The sequence below is a fragment of the Punica granatum genome, chromosome 1 (genome assembly GCF_007655135.1).
Source record: "Punica granatum isolate Tunisia-2019 chromosome 1, ASM765513v2, whole genome shotgun sequence".
Classification (NCBI taxonomy): domain Eukaryota; kingdom Viridiplantae; phylum Streptophyta; class Magnoliopsida; order Myrtales; family Lythraceae; genus Punica; species Punica granatum.
Window position 1 is genome coordinate 40,953,532 of NC_045127.1, and position 20,347 is coordinate 40,973,878.

At 34.0% G+C, this 20,347-nt stretch overlaps 1 protein-coding gene across 5 annotated transcripts; it reads right to left on the reverse strand.

The window, feature by feature from the left end:
* Positions 1–520: 520 nt before the first annotated feature.
* LOC116192209 (SPX domain-containing membrane protein At4g22990-like) lies at positions 521–12,612 on the reverse strand. Of its 5 annotated transcripts, XM_031520684.1 has the most exons (12): positions 12,441–12,612; positions 5,952–6,143; positions 5,262–5,324; positions 4,677–4,797; positions 4,102–4,416; positions 3,683–3,787; positions 2,941–3,398; positions 2,549–2,850; positions 2,217–2,407; positions 1,687–1,877; positions 1,309–1,442; positions 521–1,134 (listed from the first exon to the last, which is right to left on the reverse strand). In XM_031520684.1, the coding sequence occupies exons 2-12, from the start codon at positions 6,047–6,049 to the stop codon at positions 896–898; spliced, it is 2,217 nt and encodes a 738-aa protein (XP_031376544.1). In that variant the 5' UTR covers positions 6,050–6,143; positions 12,441–12,612; the 3' UTR covers positions 521–895. The 5 variants fall into 5 exon arrangements, with proteins under 5 accessions (XP_031376544.1, XP_031376545.1, XP_031376546.1 ...); XM_031520685.1 differs by lacking the exon at positions 5,952–6,143 and having other exon boundaries at positions 5,262–5,321; positions 12,441–12,611; XM_031520686.1 differs by lacking the exon at positions 5,952–6,143 and having other exon boundaries at positions 12,441–12,611.
* Between the last annotated feature and the right edge of the window lie 7,735 nt (positions 12,613–20,347).

Genomic DNA, 20,347 nt, shown 5'->3' on the forward strand with positions numbered 1-20,347 from the left:
CTGGACCCTATCATGTACAAGATTTGTCCTAAAATTTTGGATCCAAATACTACTCTCTTATACATTGAAACTGAATTCTACCCGGAACCTGTATTATACTCATTTGGAACCCATAATTATTTTATAATTAAAATTTTAATTTGGAATCGGACTCAATAGTGGCTTGAGCCGCAGCAGTATCGGGCTTGTGGGTAGCTTGAGCAAGAGCAGCAGCATGGCTCATGGATCTTAGCTGTTGGCGGTGGCTGGCGAAGTATGAGCAGTAGAGCCTTGCAGTGGCTTGCTCGCTGGGTGTGGACGGAGAAGCAGCAGCTTGCGCTTCACAGGCTCGGACTGTTGTAGTTGTCGTCAGTGAAAGAGAGTACCAAGGAGGCTCAACCGTGTCGTCGGGCTAAACTCAGGGAAAGGAACGGACGAAGAGGAGAAGGGGAGAGACGAAGAGGACAACTTAGATATACAATTTTAGGGATTTTTTTTCCTTTCTTGATGATACAACTCGGCTTTTTTTTTTGGTAGGTTGTTTTTCTTCGGTAAGATTTGCCTTTTTCTTTTATAACATATGTACATACATACGTATGTAATACAGTAATATATATAGAGAACAATTCGGTTCCGGATTCCAGTTCCGATTCTAGGTACCCTATTAGTTGGACCGAAATCGGACCGGATTTTACCGGTTCTCAATTTTCTTACCCGGATCCTACCTTTTCTTAGCAAGTATTACCCAAAACCTACCCCATGCACACCCTAGTCACCATTGCTATTTCCCACTGATGCAGGGTTATTAAGCGACGTCGATGATCCTCGATGAGCTAACATCGTTGTACATCACGGTTTCTATCCGCTCTATGATACTGATATATAGAGAGTTGATGATCCTAAGTAGTGAGGGCGGCTAGTAGAGAGAATTGTAAGTGAAGCAGGTGGCAGTAATGGAGGCTATACAGATGAAGAGAGTAGGGAGTAAGGTTGCATTCAAGAGCCAGTGCTCGCCCAAGTAACCCGACAGTGTTATCGTCCCATCTGCAATGACCCGAGCAAGGGTCCCAGCTTCAGTCGATAGCAGACCCCCGTTATAGGTCCCACGAGAAAGCCGAGAGGACATGACCCTCGAAAGTAGAGACAGATTTACACCTGCTCACCACCCATTTGATCCATCAAAATTTTATACATCATCGTTAATGAATAAATTACAAAGAGAAGCGATAAAACTATTTGCGGAAGGCCATAGGATGATATAGAAGCATGTACAAGCCTTGTAATTGACATTCTGTATCTGAAGTTTCTAATTTGTAAGGAGAAAATCACCTTCAAGGACTTCGGCAGAGACGAATGTTATGAGTGCAGAACCGACATACTGAGGCACAGAGTAGGGGATCATTATCTGGAAGCTCAAGAGTATGCCGACGCAGACCATTATCTCCGATGCCAACAGAACTTGCCTATCATCAAGACAATGTAAGAAACAGAGCTGGTCTCACAAAGTAACGAAAAAATGCATGGAGTTCGTTTGGCAGCTACACATCTTCCGATGTGGAACGACCACTCTCAACAACTTCATTCATTTTCGCAGGGATATCCAACTGAAGATATAATGAAATCACAGTTCGAAATGATGATATCATGTTTTCAAGAAACTTGGAATGAAACTATGAAGGCCTGATCTTCCATGCAATAAATTGTTACCTTTCTTCGAATATGTTGCTGATGTAGCTCCCGACAATAATGTTCACAGGAAGCACAGTTAGTCCAAGACATGCGAGGAATATCGCCACAGTATTCGTTGACCAGATGAAGTAATACTCAGTGACAACGCTCGACTCAGCAAGCAAAATTTCCATCGCGTACTTGAGCATGAAGTAAACAAGTAACTGAACCTGTTCCAAGCCAAAAAAAAAGAGAGGGGGGTGGTGGTGGTGAAGTTTCGATATGATTAATGCTGCATCTAATGACTTTGATAATCTTGAAGAAAATTCCGAGGCGACCAAATTAACAACATAGGATTAGCTGTTTATAGACTTATTATCGGCCTCAGGCAAATATAAACAATTCAATCACATAAACAACACGGAATTTTCTTTGAACTCCCTCGCAAACGTACGAGCATCAAGAGTAGTAAAGGAACCAAAGACATTGCTTCATTCGAATTTTCTTCATTTTCAATGATTGAATGAATCTGAGATGGTAAATATATCGAGTAGAGGGACATAATTCACCTTAACAGATGGTGTCAACAGCTTATAAGCTGAGACGATCGAAGTGACAGGTTTTTGAGTTTTATCCAATTCGTCATCACCATTGTCTTCTTGTTCATCCTCATCTCCATCATCTGATTTCGCTTTTGAGTTCAAGAGCAATGGTTGAGTTCCGCCATTTTCTACAGCATCATTCGCTATTGCTAAAAATCCTACAATGACCGCAGTAATCGAAAACACTTACCATTGTTGTCATGGGATTGTAAATCTTAAGGAAGCTCAAACTTTTAGGAATTAGGACATCAAACGTTTTAATAGTGAAGACTGCAACAGCAGTTTGGTTGCCAGCATACCAGACTTTGCTCCATGGGAAGAAGTCTTTTCTGTGGGCACGGGAGGAGGTTCTCGGAAACAAATCCACAGCCATAGAAGATAGACGAGCCATGCCAGAGCCATAAACCACCCTGGTAGGGTATCTTCGTTGAACGTAATCCTGTAGATCCTAAAATCCGTCTGAAATAAGCAGGCGAGGGCTGGCCCACATGCCATTCCAAGGGCACTTGCAGTCACAAACCCAGCAGAAGCTTGCATCCGTAATTTAAGAGGTACACAGTCACTGATGTACCGCCTGTTAATGGCTCGGGCGGAACCTAAACTGTCATGTAGATAGTGCAAACTCATTCAATCCAAAATAGACCTCTAACATCGCCTCTATGTAAAAGATACAAAATTCAGTCATACTTACCCGCAGAATAGACGACCGATCAGGAGAATTGACAAAGAATTGAGATCATACGCCAGAGCATACAAGGTGTTGCCCATGAGAAGAACAATGCTACTGAACAAAAGTGGTTTCAAGTATGACCTGTTCGACCAGGCACTAAAATAAACCGATGAGAACACTTGTGCCACTGCCATTGAACCGATCACAACACCACAGACAGTCGCTGCAGCCCCGAGGCTGAGCGAGTAATGGTCCGCTGTTGGGACTATTATATATGTATTCACCATGTATAGGAACGTATTTGCAAGATTCAGCATAAGTGACATGAAATGGTATCTATGCTCAGCATCGTCGCCCTCCTCAGATGGAGTTGGTAACTCTTCTTGCATGATAAGTGCATGTTTTCCCACATAATGAAGAAAAGTGGTTGAGTTTGATAACCTATGCACGGCCACGTTGATGGAGTCTATGATAGGATCCTGCAAATACGATTAGTGAGTGACATGAGAACTAGGATTGTACGAGATCATCAATAGAACGATGGACCAAAGTTCCTGCATGCGTATCTATAGCCAATGAAATTTAACAAGCGAAGCACATCAACTTTATCGGAAAGACTAATCGACAAAATTAAAAAGTATAAATAGATAGCATTCTGGCTTAGAAACCCATCTCCAAATGTTATCCACATATAAAATTTAGTAGTAGCATCACCAACGTTTGCAAAAGTTCAAAGGAGCAGTGCAAGGATGTGAAAGAGAACCGGGTGAGAGAGAGTGGGCTGATCATATATCGACACATAGCTCCCTTGATGATCTTTTAGTACAGACAGATTGCGAGAAATCGTTCCAACAACGGCCCCAAAACCCTGAAACATTAGTAAAAAAAGGCACTAAAATTGCATTCCTCTTTAGATAAAGTGAATAAGATTTGAAGTCAGACAAAGATAAATCTGATGATACCAACATGGAACAGTTCTGCAGATTGGGCTCGTTCTGCAGAAAAGGAGAATTTTGCCGATTTTCCATGACCGATTGTATTTTGTAGGACTTGAAATCGGACACATTATAAAATAAATTTTCCATTTTCCAAGGACAGAAAAAAGAAAACTTGCTTAGAACCAAAAGAACCAGATCAAATGACCGATTAAAGAGTACGGTAGACATGATTTAACCATATTACCACATGCTTGAACACTTGCCGCAGTTGGGAGTAAGGATGATCTGCACGAGTTTTGACATAATAGTCCATGAATTTATAACCGAAACGCTTGTCGAATTTCTTCAGTATCTTACGCAGACCAATGGCGTTCATCTCAATGAAGAAGAGAAGCCTCAGCAGATCTCGTCCCACTCCTCTGTACGCTTCTTGTAATTCAGAAGCTTTTGATCCATCTTCCTGCTGCTCCAGAAGAGCATCACGTTGTTCTCCGAGGATGAACAGCCTTCTTGCTAGAACTCCTTGTTGTTCCAGCAAAAACAGAACAATCTTTTCTATCTGTGGTAGTAGGAGCCACCAGTAAAACAAATGATGCCTTTCTCCATTTGTACTACGAAAACAAAAATATGTCTGGCCGGAAAAATTATGAAGCCAGAGCATTATGCTTAAGAGAGAAAAAAATATCGAGTAACAAGCCACACGGCATGCCATTCAGCTATTTACCACGAAAAACAGAGTTGGAGAGGGACAAATATAATGGTGACAGGATTTCACCTTAAAATTTACTTCATTAATGGGAAATGGTGCTGCTGTAATACCTGGCAATCTAGCAATCTTGAGAAGTCTCGAAGAATGGAAGGCCGATCTACATCTCCAACTTCAATTTGATGAGCATACCGATTGACCTTCTTCTTCAAAAACTTGTAGTTTATGTAATACCTGATGATAACATGCGACCGAGGATCGGTTTTCATGGCATAATAGAATTTATTTCCAAGCACCCGAAGTATGAATACTTTTATGCTAGCATTGCCTCCTTTTCTGTTTGGTACTGCACAGTGACAGCTAAATAGATTGTTCCTTGGTTCATTGCAAGGTAGAACTGTTCGAGATGAAAACGAGAATTTCCATTCAACTCGATATAAAGGCTGCAACTTGACTTAAAACCAATTGCTTTTCAGCCAGTTTTTTTGCCCATTCAAGGTCTTTTTAACATGGCAAAAAGAAAGTACTGCAAATCTTATCATTTCTACTGTTTATTTAGTCAAAGTGAAGTTAAGCTATAGTCTCGATAAAAAGTTTAATGGCAACGCTAACACGAGTCAGAATGATTTCGATGGGTAATTGGATGAGATTGAAAGCTTGGGATGGATATGAGAGTGACTTAGGAAACAGTACAATACCCTTGCCATTCTTGAATTTGAGTTTCTCTCAGCTTCTTCCCGAAGGCAACCATCTTCCACCTACTACAAACAGAAAATCGGCACGATCAGCATAACACAACACAACGAAAAAGAAAAAGAGAAAATAACAGATATTACACCATAGTAAGAACAGCAGATAAATACGAAGAATGGAAGGTCCTTTACGAATCACCGAGCAACACTGCCTTAGCTAGCTAATGCTGTGGAAGACGAGCATAAACCGGAAACAGAATCTAAAGCAAAAGGAAATGAGGAAAACCATGGATGATCTCAGAGCCTCTTATTATTCCTCATGCGGTCCGTCTCAGTCTCGCTTGGCGAGACGAGAAAGCACTCGGAGGCCAAGTCAACCTAGAGAAACCGAAGAAAACAAGGACAAGATCGATGCTGTCCTGACTCTTGAACGGGTGAACGTAACAAATGGCGAGAGACACCATCAGAAATGAAATGAAGAGCAGAGCAGAGGAGACAGCACGCACGGTCTTCGGTGGCAGTAGCCGCGCCAAAAATTGAACCAACCTACTGTTCGGGGTTTGTTTCCTAAACAAAATCTCGGTTTTAAGTCTGAAAAAAATTCATATTGGAAAATTTTATCGTCTAATAAGTATACAAGGCTAGTTGAATTTCCAAATATCCGCGTGTAACTGAAAAAAATAAGCAGATGAAAACCTTTTGCCTTTTCTTTGCTGTTGCCTAAGAGCAACCCAATCGCCGGAGGACAAGTATGAGAGGCGGGGCCCGCGGTCCTTGACACGTGTCATCCACATGGCGGGAACGACAAATCCTACCGTTGAACAGCTCTAACATTCATTCGCCGTGTCTCCTCATTAATTTCCGAGGAAACAATCACTTTTCCTCTCCCTAAACAATCATGCGGGCATTCATTGATACATGATCAAAGTTTCAACTGGTTCACATAGTTTCTATAGTTTGACGCATATCTCTTAATAGAAAATTTATGATTAGAAGGATTTTATAGTTTATAGTGGATCGACTCAATTCAAATTTGGATTGATCTTATCCATAAGACTCTCAAAGTTAGTCTAGACCCGGAGAGAAAAATGTTTTAGCTTCCATTCGGAAATTTGAGCGCCCTTCATTGATCTACTTTGAACAACTACAAGAAACACCCTTATTAGAGACAAATAATGAGAGAGAATTATAATTTAGTCTCTAAAATTCTCATTTCGAGACAAATACATTGTATGTTTCTTATGTGAATTCTATTTGCCTCTAAAAGCACCAAAAATTAGTACTTTACTAAATTACAAATCTTTATCACAATTATTAGCAATACATAAATTGTTTGCCTCAAAAGAATAACTTTTAGAAACATATTAGTAAAGGCATATACAAAATTTGTCGCTAAATATTTTTTTACAAAGCAAAAGACTTAATTGCTTCTAAATCCAATCATATTTACCCCTAATATTTTCTTTTAGAGGTAAAATACAATTGTCTCTAAATCTAATTCTCATTTGTCTCCAATTACGAAAATTTACCTACAAAGCAAGTAAATGAAATGTTGAAAGTTTGATGGATTATTTTTACCTAAACATAAATAATTTATTCAATATGAATTAAAGAATATTCAAGTTACTCTCAACATAAGTAGAAAGCTATTTTATTTATTTATAGATGTAAATTACATTATGTAGATTTTGAATTAAATAAAATAGTAAACTAATATTCTTTTTTGTGTATTTTACTTCATCTATTGTGTTTATATATGATAAAATACATAAATTTTTGGACAATTTAATAATCTTCAACTTACTACCCGAGAAATTAACAATATATATATACACAATGTTTGATTTTATATTATATGCATGTTAATTATTTTTTTAATTTTAAATAATTATATAAATAAATATTTTACATATTTATTGAGGCTAGACAAAAATATTAAATATAAATTACATGTAATTCAATTCAAAGATGCATTGGTAGTGATATGGTAAAGACGCTAAAAATACTATGTTAGAGGTTGAGGGATCGAGTTGGGTTCAAGGCACAATATAAAGATATGAGAGAGATAATAATCAATTGTAATTACCGTTATTTATTTTCAAAAAATTTTATAGAGGCAATTACAATAAATAATAAATTTCGTAACAAAATTTGTTGTTATATCTACTTATTGGAGGCAAATTTAACTAACACTAACAGTACTAATTAGTGACTTTTATTAATTATCGTTCATTTGCCTCTATAGATCTAAAATGACATAGGTGAATAAGGGAATTTACTCTTTTATCTCTGATACTTTCAGAGGCAAATAAATGGCTTTTGGAAACGAATATCATTGCCTCTAAAAGAAGTTTTTTTTGCAAAGAACCTAAAACTTACATGTGTGCCATAAGGTTGGGTTATGGTCTCATTTTGCTCTCAAAACCCTATATCTACGTAGGGCACATGCCAGTGAGTCTACTACGAATGCTAGTTATCGATACATAATAATAATCCCAAGTTTGCTTCAATATATTGATCTGTGTTTTCTACATAAATCATATTCTGCTGTATAGCAGTCACAAGGAAAGGATACATCAAATTATATCCCTAAAATCTCTCTCTCTCTTCCTCCATCCCCCCCCCCCCCCCCCCCCCCCCCCCCCCCCCCCCCCCCCCTCATAAAGGAATTATAAACGTTGGATAAGTACGCCACGATCATGAAGTTTCTACTGATTCTTCGACAGCTTTATGATGCCAAGTGCTATGACGTAATAATCAAATAGTCAGGAAGTCGGAATTTATGATGCAAAATTTGTTTTACCAGAATTAGCTTCGAAAATCTTGGTTGATGGAAAATTTCGACTTTGACGACTATTTGTGTGATTGACATGATTCTTGACGATAATAGTACGGATTATAGGATCCATTGTTCATTTGTTTTCATATGAGTGAACAATTATAGTATCGTCTCATATTTCATATCATCATCTATTCTATCAAGAAAAATCATTCTAAATATATATATATACTTTTTATTAATTGTTAATATACTATAAGACAAATTATTTTCTGAAATTGTGAGATTAATGTCTCAAGCAATTTTTCTTACTAAAAAAAATCTCGTTTCATTATTTTCTGTTAAAATAATTTTTATACCCATTAAGAGATATTAGAGGCGCCGAAGGAGTGGTTGAGCTACAAAACCTCCAATCACTGACAGCAGTGTGGCATGGGGTTTGTGGGGAGTCAATATCATAAAGAAAAAATATTAGAAGTAATTCACTCAAAAAAATATTAAAAGTATATCGGTGAATCTAAAAATTTTCCAAAAACTAATAAATGAGAAAACCACTAACTTAAGAGAATATTTCATTTTTTAAAGAATTTTTAGAAAAAAAATAGTAAAACAAAAAATTGTAATATATATATGTATATACATGCTTTTCGAACTAAAAGTTAGATGATCTTTTTCCAAGCAAAACCTCTTTTGGAATTTTCTAATTTATGTGCTATCTTGTAGAGCTATTTTTGAAGTTCGCTCCATACAAGTGGGATAAGCGGAAAAAGCCAGGTCCATTTGGAATTCAAAATTTTCCAATTTAATTATGTTAGTTTTATTTAATAATTTGATTTTTCGATTTCAGTTATTTGAAGTTCTTTTTTGTCTTAGCCGTGTCTGTTTGCTTCTTTCATAAAGCATCTGGTTTTCTTATTTTGTTTAAACTCTTTCGTGATTTTATATTGCTATTTTTTTTGTTACTAATGCTATTTTTTTTTTGGCCGTATGCTGCTAATTTAGTTAACGGTTCAGAATATAACTTTTTTTTTTTACTATAACACCGATGAGTTACTGCAGCTGCATTATATATCTCTAAAAGCAAATTATTTGTCTCGCAGTCTTTTGAAATTGAATCGACCTCATTGCTTGCATATCTATAAATCTTTGCTGACATATCTAAGAAAAAAAATTATTTGTTCCTAGTTAGCGCAATTAAAAACAAATGAAATTGGCTCTAGAAATGAGCAAAAATATCCTATTAAAATGGCCTCCACATATTTTTTAGTGTATCAACATGTTTTCCATGCCCATATCTATAGCATTACCAAAAAAAAAAAGTAATTTTTTTGACAGAACCAAATGATGGGTCACAAGTTAGATAAACTAACCAATCCACCAACACAATTAATTCCACAAAGCAAATCCTCTGTCTCCATCTCCTGTCCCTTTCACCAGGAGATGACACGTGTATTCTCAAAAAATGTTGTATATTTCCATTGAATGTATACGGACAAATGAATGGGATTCGTCATTCTCTCCTTTTTTTCCTTTTCTCCGCGAACTAACAAATTAAATATTTATTCAAAAATCTTTTAAAAATTCATAAAAATAACAAGTTAAAATCTAAAAAATCCAACAAAATAACAAAACATCAATATAAATTTCAAAGAAAAGTAAAAAATAAAAAAATTAAAGATTATTAATAAAATTTATAAAAGAATCCATAAAAGTAACATTTTAAAATATGAAAAAATTTAAAATACTAAATAAATAGACAGTAATATAAATTTCATACAGTAAAAATATAAATAGAAACTAAATAAATAAATAAATAGTAACAAAGTTCACTCTAAAATTAAAGTACGTGTAAAGTACTTCATTAAAGTAAGACTCGCCCTCATATTGTTGTGTTTGATTACTCTAAGTAGTGTAATATAGTTTTAATAAGTTCGAATTTTGGGGGTATTATGTGTTCATGCATTGAAAGTCCTTTCAGTTGATATTTTCTGGTTTTTTATTTTTTGCTTATTTTTTTAAAATTTATGTTTAATTTATTTCGAATTTTCTAAACATTTCTTGAGTAGCGGTAATTTTTCAGAGTTTTATAATATTATTTTTTGGTTCAGCCCTTTATTTTTATTAGTGAAATTGCATTTATATATTTTGAATCCTCCTGAGTTTCTATTTCTTTACCCTTTTTAATTTTATATTAGTATTTAAATTTAGGGTGAACTATGTTACTATTAATTAATTTATTTATTTAGTCTCTATTTGTATTTTTACTTTTATGAATTTTATATTACTATCTATTTATTTATTATTTTTTAAAAAATATTCGGATTTTAATACCTAACTTTTATGGATTCGTTTATAAATTTTCCTAATAATCTTTAAATTTTCTGTTATTCTACTTTACATTGAAATTTATATTGATATTTTGTTATTTTGTTAGAATTTTTTAGATTTTAACTCGTTATTTTTATGAATTTTTAAAAGATTTTTTGAATTAATATTTAATTTGTTGGTTCATGGAGAAAAGGAAGAAAAGAGAGAATGATGAATCCCATGCATGTGTCCAATTACATCCAATGGAAATATATAGCATTTATATTTTGAGAATACATGTGTCATCTCCTGGTGAAGGGGAAATAAGATGAGGAACTGGGGACAGAGGATTTGCATCCTTAATTCCACATGAGAGAGACTCAAAATCTTGACCTACATTTTGGTATAATATCACCTTATCGTATTGTACCAATACTCCTAATTTGTCTAAATTTGCATTTTTATTAATTATTATAATCTAATAATATTTTCTATATTCTAATCAAATAATTTATTTTTTACATTTTTATTTAATATTTATTTTAAAGTACTAAAGAAATATTTTATGCCAATCAAATTTTTTAGATATTTTATTTTTTTTCCAGAAAAAATTTTCGATAGACTTTTGTTGGGATTTATAAAAAAGTATTTGAGAGAATTTTTGTATGAAATTAGCTGGTCCAATGGAAAATTAAGCCAATATTTTTTGTAATTGTTGAATTTAAGTAGAAAACGTGAGGGGAGATATGTTGAGGAGGAGAAGACAAAATCGAGAAGAATGTATAGCGCATGACATTAGGAAGTATCCGAATTGAAGAGAAGATCATGAAGAATAACTAGACAAGTACTTATTATAAGGAAAACAAAAGAAGACGAGGGGGAGAAAAATTAAATATGAATAATATAAAGTAAAGAATGATGCGCCTGTTATTCTTCCTTTACAAAATTTTTACCTTTAAAAAATGTAAGTTTCAAAATAAATTTAACAACTCGATTAATCTTATACATTGATGCACTTTAGAAAGCATATAAGTTAGTCTATGTTCCTATCAAAAGGGGGAAAAAAGAGAGTTAATCTCCGTTACTAAAAAATTAAATAGATTATTTTAATTTTTATCAATAAGAAATATTTTTTAAATTAAATATATAAGAGATAAATAATATATAATATAGACACACATTTCTATTTATCCCTTAACGTAAGATTTACAGACAAACAACACTATATATAGAGACTTACATATTAATTATTTCTAAAAGTGAAGGCTTAATGGCAAATATTAATTGTCTCTATATTTCTTTTAAGTCATTTGGCATATTATTAACTAGTGCCCACAACATATATCAAATCATTTTTATACTTCAAGTACGTCTTTGAATAATAGCATTATTATATTGTAACGAGCCAACTTAGAAAGCATGTTTTCTAATGTTTCAACTTTATTTAAAAAAAAATATTTATTCTTAGTCTGTAAATATATATCTTCATATTATCCTCTTTGGAGAAATGAGTTTCATGGTGATAGAGACAAAATTTTAAATTAAAAGTAGGACTTAAGCTTCTTCCTAGGTTTTCAACTGAAAATAAGACGAAGAACAGTGGGATCATAATAAATTAAGGTTTAAAGTCCTTCTCTTCCAGTACATATAATTTATAGGAGATGCAACTCATCAACAATGAAAAAAAAAATACAAATTAATTAGTGGAAGAGAAAGACTATATACTCAAGCCAAACATGTATATATATATTTATATATTTATATACATGATCTCCCCATGTCTAGGTTTTCATTAATAGGACACACATATAAATGATCATCAGTAAGAGTGAGCTTGCAGGCCAATGAGAAGGGTAAAAGGCATAAGCTTGAATTTGTTTTGGGAGAAATCACGCAAAGTAAAGTTGCAGAAAATGGGTCTTTAGCTGTTACGAACACGAAGAATGATTACACGCTCATAAGCAATTCATATATATATATAGAGAGAGACAGAGACAGAGAGAGAGAGAGTTAACCCATACGAATACTACATATAAATAAATAAATATATATATATATGTATATATATATTTACGTTTTCATTATGTACTAACAATGACCTTTCTCAGATGAACGTCGTCCTTGAGAGTCACTTGGAAGTCTCAGTCTCCACCATCGGAAGGCGTTTATGTTTTCCAAGTGACAAACTTGGAGGTGTGCAAAGTTGCATGCATGGTGAGTGGGCTAAAAAGGAGAGAGAGAAGAAGAGGAGATGGGTGCTTGCATGTGCTTGTTCATATATAAATGTATATACACACACACATATATATATATATATATGTATATGTATACATGAGAACAACTCAAGGAGCATGCGCTAATGCCAAAGCCACGGGGACCAAGAAATTACTATACAAATCCAATTATCAACCACAAAAATGTTAAATTGAATCAATCATCAGCTGACGCATGGATCATTAAAAAAAAAGACTAAATGATATATCTATGATTGACTGAGAAACTCTTTAAATGTGTTTTAGGTCAACGAGTGGCTCAATCCACTACTAATGTTGTGGACTGATCAGTTCATTATTCAATAACTTGTTCGGGGAGCACACTAATGACATGTATCACCCCGTTTCTAGGAGGCAGCATTACAAGTCAGCACCCAAATAATAGTGTCATATTCTTCTTCCTTCCGTCAAATATCCACCGTTGAATATTAAACCCTCATCTCCTTAATTCTCTTGAGCTTTTTACTTCTTTTATCCCCTCAATTAATGGCTTTTCGAAAAGTGAAAGGTCACAGTGTGCATATAGTACGGGAATGTATGTACTGGTTTAAAAATAGTTTTACGTGTGTGATGGAATAACGTGGTGATAGTAATAGCATTACATACCCGATAAATTAGTGAGAAATATGCTTCATTTAAAACTGGCAAACAAGATACTCCGTATTGGTTGATGCCTGGTACTATATATGACCATTATACAACACTTTCTCATTCTGCTCAAACCAGGCGAGATTGGGCATGCCATTATGATCCCATGCTACTTAGCTCTTTAAGTGACAATAATGTTTAATCCAACCGTCCGACCAAATAGGATTATTCGAGGAGGGAGTTTGTATTAGACATATGCAAATTTGCCGAAAGCACCTATATCTCACCATAAAAAAACAAAAGGTAAGAACTTGTACATATCGATAAAGCTTGCCACAAATCACGAAAAAATCTTCATCCACGTGAATGCCACAATATAAATTCAAGTTAGAGGACGACAAGTGTCACCGATTTCAAGAATTCGCTATTATTTCATTATAAACGTCTCATTTGGGTAAATTTTTTATTCAATGTCTGATTTGGCACTATGTGGGAGGATCCACAGATGTGCCTTTGTCTTGTTCATAGATGCTGCTGCACTAATTGTAATAAGTTAATGGGCACATGTCACAACCTCAAGGATGCCATACTATTCAACCACAATTATTTTCTTTATATGCAGATATATATATATCAAAATATATCAATATATATTTCATTAGGCACTATATAAATATAAATATATATATATATACACACATATGTTTTCACAAAGACTTGCTTTTTGTCTTATTAATATAGATGTTTCTGGGTTTACACACTAAGCACTTTAATTTGTTTTCATTTTCTATATATAGGTAAGATTGGTGTCTTTTGTTCGTCGATTCAGAAAATAATTCATGCTTCCACACTGATTTGACTTTGATCGCGAAATGCCACCATTGAGCTTCAAATCTGCACTAGCGATAAAGTCGACCTATTGAAAGTTTAGGATGTTGTTAGGCTGGAATGTCTCCTAGTTTGCATTTTTTTTTGAATGTGCATCCTAATATTCGAAAGTCCAATAAATCCCGATTAATCGAGTTTGAGTCAGGTTAGCCTATTAAGGCGTAAAGTTCTCCCATCATAAATTTTCATCATTCACAATACTCGAACTCGAAATTTTATTTAAGGGAAATAACATCGAATTATTTGGAACAATCCACATTCGTGGTTTGCACTTATTTTAATTAATTAACTAAAGACATGTAACATCAATGTGTCTTCAATATCATAATGATATCCGAGATATCTTGTCCCTTTCAAATTTCACTTTCTAATGTGGTCCATGGGGGATAATAACAATATTCTTGAATCTTGCAACTTTTTCATGAATATATACAATTGGTCCCACTATGATCGCGAGAAAATTTATCCACAAGGGTCGACTTAATGGCATGAGACACAGGTATATTAACAAGAGCTAATAATAAATTATACAAAAGTTTATTTCGGCTGTTGCACGTTTTGATATATCTATCTAACGTATAAATATTATGGATTGAAAATGGTAATCCAGTCATCATTAAAACAATTTTGAAAGACACTTTGCACGCATGGTATAATTCAATGGAAGATAAACAAAACGCCACAATGGTGTGACCTTTTTTCTTTTTCTTTTTTTAATTTATTTTCCCTTAAAACCCCTTGATTCCCTTACGTACATCAATACACTACGTTTTCCTAGCTTTCCAAGTCAGACAAACATAACAAGTTCGCAAAGAAATTCTATATAGTCTATGGCCATCCAATCTAACTTAAAGTATATATCAATATCAAACTGTACATAATAGACGTCGCAAGATCAACATCTAGTCGCACAACATATATACAATGTCTGTCGACCAAATTCCCAATATATAATTACTCGATCAAATCCAGACATGCCACGTAATTGCCAACTACAGGCGATCCCTTTGAAACTGACAAGAGGACGATTCCTTGCCTAATAATTGAAGATAGGAACTTGTGAGGGTACAAACATTTTAGTAGATGTGGCCATAAAAGCAAGAAAGATATGGTAGCTTCAACCATATCAAGTTGAGGGAGATTATGACATTTCACCTTCTGTGGCAGCAGTTCTATTTCATGGTGAAACAAACAATTCTTTTGCTTAAAGCCGGTGGAGTCAGATCAGCAAATCAAGAATGGGATTTGTGAATCCTGATGTATCCACAAATTTTTCTCAATGGTTCTTTTGTTTTTCAATAGAGACTGGATTTTTAACTTTCATTCATAACACTATATATTTTCATGGCATATCTCTATACTATATCTACATTTATATTTATATTACTTATTCTGAAAAAACTCTTAGTGGTATAACATTGTCTTTCCCAATATACTCATTTTAAAATAAAATAGAAAATTATGAGCCAGAAAATGTGAATAAAATTGTAAATTCATATATTTTTCAATAACTAGCCTCACCTCTCCTACTTTTCTCTCCCATTTATTGTCTTTCCCAAGATACTCATTTTAAAATAAAATAGAAAATTATGAGCCAGAAAATGTGAATAAAATCGTAAATTCATATATTTTTCAACAACTAGCCTCACCTCTCCTAATTTTCTCTCCCATTTTACTTCTTCTCGCTTCCCCTCTACTCTTTCCTCCTAAAGTCCGGCCATTGGACATTTTTTTTGGGGTTTTTACTTAAAATGGCCCATGGTTTGTCCATTTTGTCAAATCTATCATATGCTTTTTTTTGTCAAATCTATCACATCGTTTACTTTTTGTATCAAATCTATCCCGGCGTTATCTTTTTCGTCGACATCTAACGACCGTGCTGACGTGGCACGTTGAGAGATATTGGGCCACACTTGCCACGTGGGCGCCACGTCAGCATGTCCGTTAGATGTCGACGGAAAAGATAACGCCGGGATAGATTTGATGCAAAAAGTAAACCATTGGATAGATTTGACAAAACGGACAAACCATAAGCCATTTTACGTAAATACCCCTTTTCTTTTCAACTCCTCATATGTTGGTTTGAGCCAAATGTCGCCCTAACTCTACCTAGTGTGCCCTGTAAAAATAAAAACAGTTGTTTTTTTGTAATTGGAAATAAATATAACTGATTAAATGATATCCCATAATTTTAGTGAGGGCTGTTATCGGATTTTTATGGGAAATTCTTATCCATTAATTTTCGGAGATTATTTATGGGAAATTATGATCCACAATAAAAAGAAAAAGAACACATCGGAGAGGGTAGTCACGGCGGTGAAGAGAGAGAAAGGGGGAGATCCGAGCGGTGGTGGCTCCGACATCGGCACCACCTCCCAGATGAGGTCACCGGTGACTTCTGATGGCACAAGCGATCTTATCTGAGGGATGGCGGCCAGAGTCGGAGGGAGCCATCACCGCCTCTTCCCTCACCTTCACGAAAATGAAATATTTATTTTTTTAAAAAAATTGTTTTTTATTTTCTAAATTTACATTATATCTTAAGTTTATATTAATTGTATTTTTCAAGATTGTCAAAAAAGTGGCTCGTTATTTCTTTTTCTCTAGAATAAGGATATATTTTAATAAATATTTTATATTTTTAAAACCCAATGTAATGCATCAAACCCCGATCTTTTTTTAAAATATATTAAAATAAATTATGCTATTATTTTACAGTTATTTCAAAAAGCATTTTACAATTTTTTTGGAAGAAGACATGGCCGAAGCTTGGAATTCATTAAAAGAAATTAAAAAAATACAAAAACGAGCCACATAGACCCCACAACCATCATAAAAGAGTAAAATATCGATCTAATCGGACCAAACCCAAAGAGAAAGGAAAGGCATGATTCGAGAACCATTCACCACAAACATTCCCCTCGCAATACGTATGTATAATACTTAAAAAATATTTTACAATTATTTTAAGGTATTTATTTTATTTATTTTACTATTATTCTATTTTTTATTTTTATTTCATAATATTAAAATCAATTTTTTAATCATATTATATTTCTTATTTTATAAAATAACTTTATCTTGGTTTTTTATTTAGATAATTATTTTATTTTATAAAAAAATATCTTTATTTTAGATTCCTTTTATTTTAGTTATATATCTTATTATATAAAAAAATAACTTCATTTTCACTTTTATTTTTTATCTCATAATTTACAATCATTTATTTTTTATTCTCTTTATTTACAACAATTTATGTTTAACTGTAGTTTAGCTATTTAGTTCTAAGCACGAGTTATTTAATTAAGAAAATCAATTCTATAAAAGAATAAATATAAATATAATATTGCTTGCAAGAAGAAAGAAGAACGGTATTCATTTATACAAAACACATTAGTTAGAGCGAGAATTACAGTTGGCTCGCACTCACATATAATAGGAGTATTACTTTTCTGTTGAACATATATTAGTTTGAGCACATAACAGTTCTAAGTAGAACCTATGTCTAAAGCGAAAGAATTTATCATGCGATGGTCATAATGGTTGGAATTAACTTAACATGTAGTGCGAAATATAGGCTATTGAAAAAAGATAAACAATAGACTGAGAGTACCAGCATGTAGATAGCGGTTACCATCAGTTCTTTTTGTTTGGAAAACAACTTTTATATTAGCAGGGTGGCCCACTCATGGACAAATTCATACGAGTTGGTTCTTTAGATTTATTTGATCACACAATATTAGAATGCTAGAGCCACTATGAACCTTATGAAATTTCTCTTAGTATATTGTAGGATGAGGTGTTGAAGACATTCTAGATGTCTTATCTAATTAGCTTGCTGTAGAAGACTCCGATCTCTCACTTGCATATTCGCTCAAGCGTTTTTTTTTTTCATTTTCTATTATAACTCAGTTTAAGCTAAATATCTTTTGTTGAATGTGAAGTATGTTTTCTTAAAAGGTGTGCTCCTAGAAGAGATTTATGTTGAGCAGCCATAGGGTTTTCGTGTACCAGGATAGGAGGAGATGATTTATTTGCTAAAGTAGGCTCTCTATAGATTGAAGCAAGCTCCCAAAGCCTGGTAAATCAAAGTGGATGAGCACTTGATGAACTTAGGCTTTGAAAAAAGCTTGAGTAATCAACATTCTATGTCAAAGGAGTTGATTCGAACATTGTGGCCGTTTCTCTTTATGTTGATGACTTGCTTGTTATATGAAGCAATAGTGTTCAAATTGAAGAGTTCAAGCAGGAGATGATGAAGGTCTTTAAGATGACAGACTTTGGAGAAATGACTTATTCTCTAGGAATGGAAGACAGTCAAGCTTATAATGATGTCTTCATTTGCCAAAAGAAGTATTTGAAGGAAATTCTCAAAAGGTTCAATATGGAGGAATGGAAGAGTTTAGTAGTCCAATGAATTAAAAGTAAAAGTTGCATAAGAAGATGGAGTTGAACCAGCAAATGAAATGAGTATATAGAAGCTTAATTGGTTGTTTGATGTATCTCACAACAACAAGGCTTGACATCATGTTTCCCGTAAGTGTAATATCCAGATTCCTGAATTGAGCTAGTGAACTGCATATGATGCCTGCAAAAAGGATTGTGAGGTATCTTAAAGGTACTCTCATGTTTGGCATCAAGTTCACCAAAAGTCAGAATTTCAAGTTGCATGGATATTCTGATAGTGATTAGGTTGGATTAACTAATAATATGAAGAGTACATATTGATATTGCTTTACTTTCGGATCAGCATGTTTCTCTTGTTGCTCAAAGAAATAAGAAGTCGTGACACAATCAACTGCATAAGTTGAATCTGCGATAACAATTGCAGTAGTCAATCTGAGGATGATGCAAGATTTACAATTGAAGCAAGAAGAAAGCACTGAGATATTTGTGGATAATCAAGCTGCCTCAACTCATTTTTGAAAATCCAGTATTTCATGGAAGAACTAAACACTTCAGTGTCAAGTACTGATTCTTGAGAGAGGTGCAGAATAATGGTGAAGTGAAATTAATGTACTGTAAGATAGAGGATAAAGTTGCAAATATCTTCACCAAGTCTTTCCATGTCAAGAGATTCAGGAGGCGAATGTTGGATGTCTTAGGAGCTGAGTTGCGGAGTCAAGTCAGTTAGTTGAGTTGAGTCCTATTCTTTTGGCATTAACTAGTCGTTTGCTTTCCTTCTGATCAAGTATGTTTTGTTGTGGTTTGCTATTTTTATGGTCAAGTAAGTTTCCATCTTTATGGCCAAGTCAGTTTTCTTTTGAGTCAACTAAGTTCTTTACTTGCCATGAAAAGCTGAGTTCAGTTCAGCTGAGTCTTGTATAAATTTTATAGTTCAAGTTAATGAAAGTATCCTTTCAGCTCAGCCTTGTGTACTTGTTTTGTATTTGTAACAGTTACATTAGTAGACAAATTCAATGAATTAAAGGGCTACAATCCAATATAGTCCAAGTCCACGGTAGAACTTACCAACATAATACTTAAATATTACAAGCTATACCATATTTTTTGAATAAAAATGAAGTTGGCATAATAAAAATGAAGTTGTTGGCATATTAAAGTTGGCATTTTTTTTAAGTAAAACTGTAAAAGCCATACAAGAGAGCGCATGCAAGGGTAAAACCACAATAAAGTTGGCATAATATAAAAAATGAAGCTGTTTAATCCGAGTAAATACCTAGAACTTTACCTTTGAATAAAGGTATTGCGGCCACTAGCATGTGCAACTGGTTCCACGAAATTATTAAAAAATTTACCAGAATATTCCACGAAATTTTCTAACGATATTCAGAACATAAGAGTAAAAAGATATGTCAGTAAGGGGATGGCTTATCGAGACAAATACAACAACTTTGGTTGTATTCTAACAATTTTGGAGAGTTTAACGTATTCTCATTCTCTAGATTGCTACTATACAAAATTGTGTCATAGATACATCAGCATGCCTATGACAACATCAAAGGAAAGAATAATGTACAGCTAGCCAATTACAATTAACAAAAAAGAATACAAGTAAGTCGGGATATAATTGCCAGTACACCAGGGATTTACTTTCCTAACACTCTCCTCAAGTTGGAGCATGAAGGTCATGAACGCCCAACTTAGCTAGCAAGAACTGAAAATGATCTTTCCCAAGTGCCTTAGTGAAGATATCGACTAGTTGCAATCGTTTAGGCACATGAGATGCAATGATGACATGTGACTGCAAATATTCCCCAACAAAATGGCAGACGATTTCTATGTGTTTTGTTCTC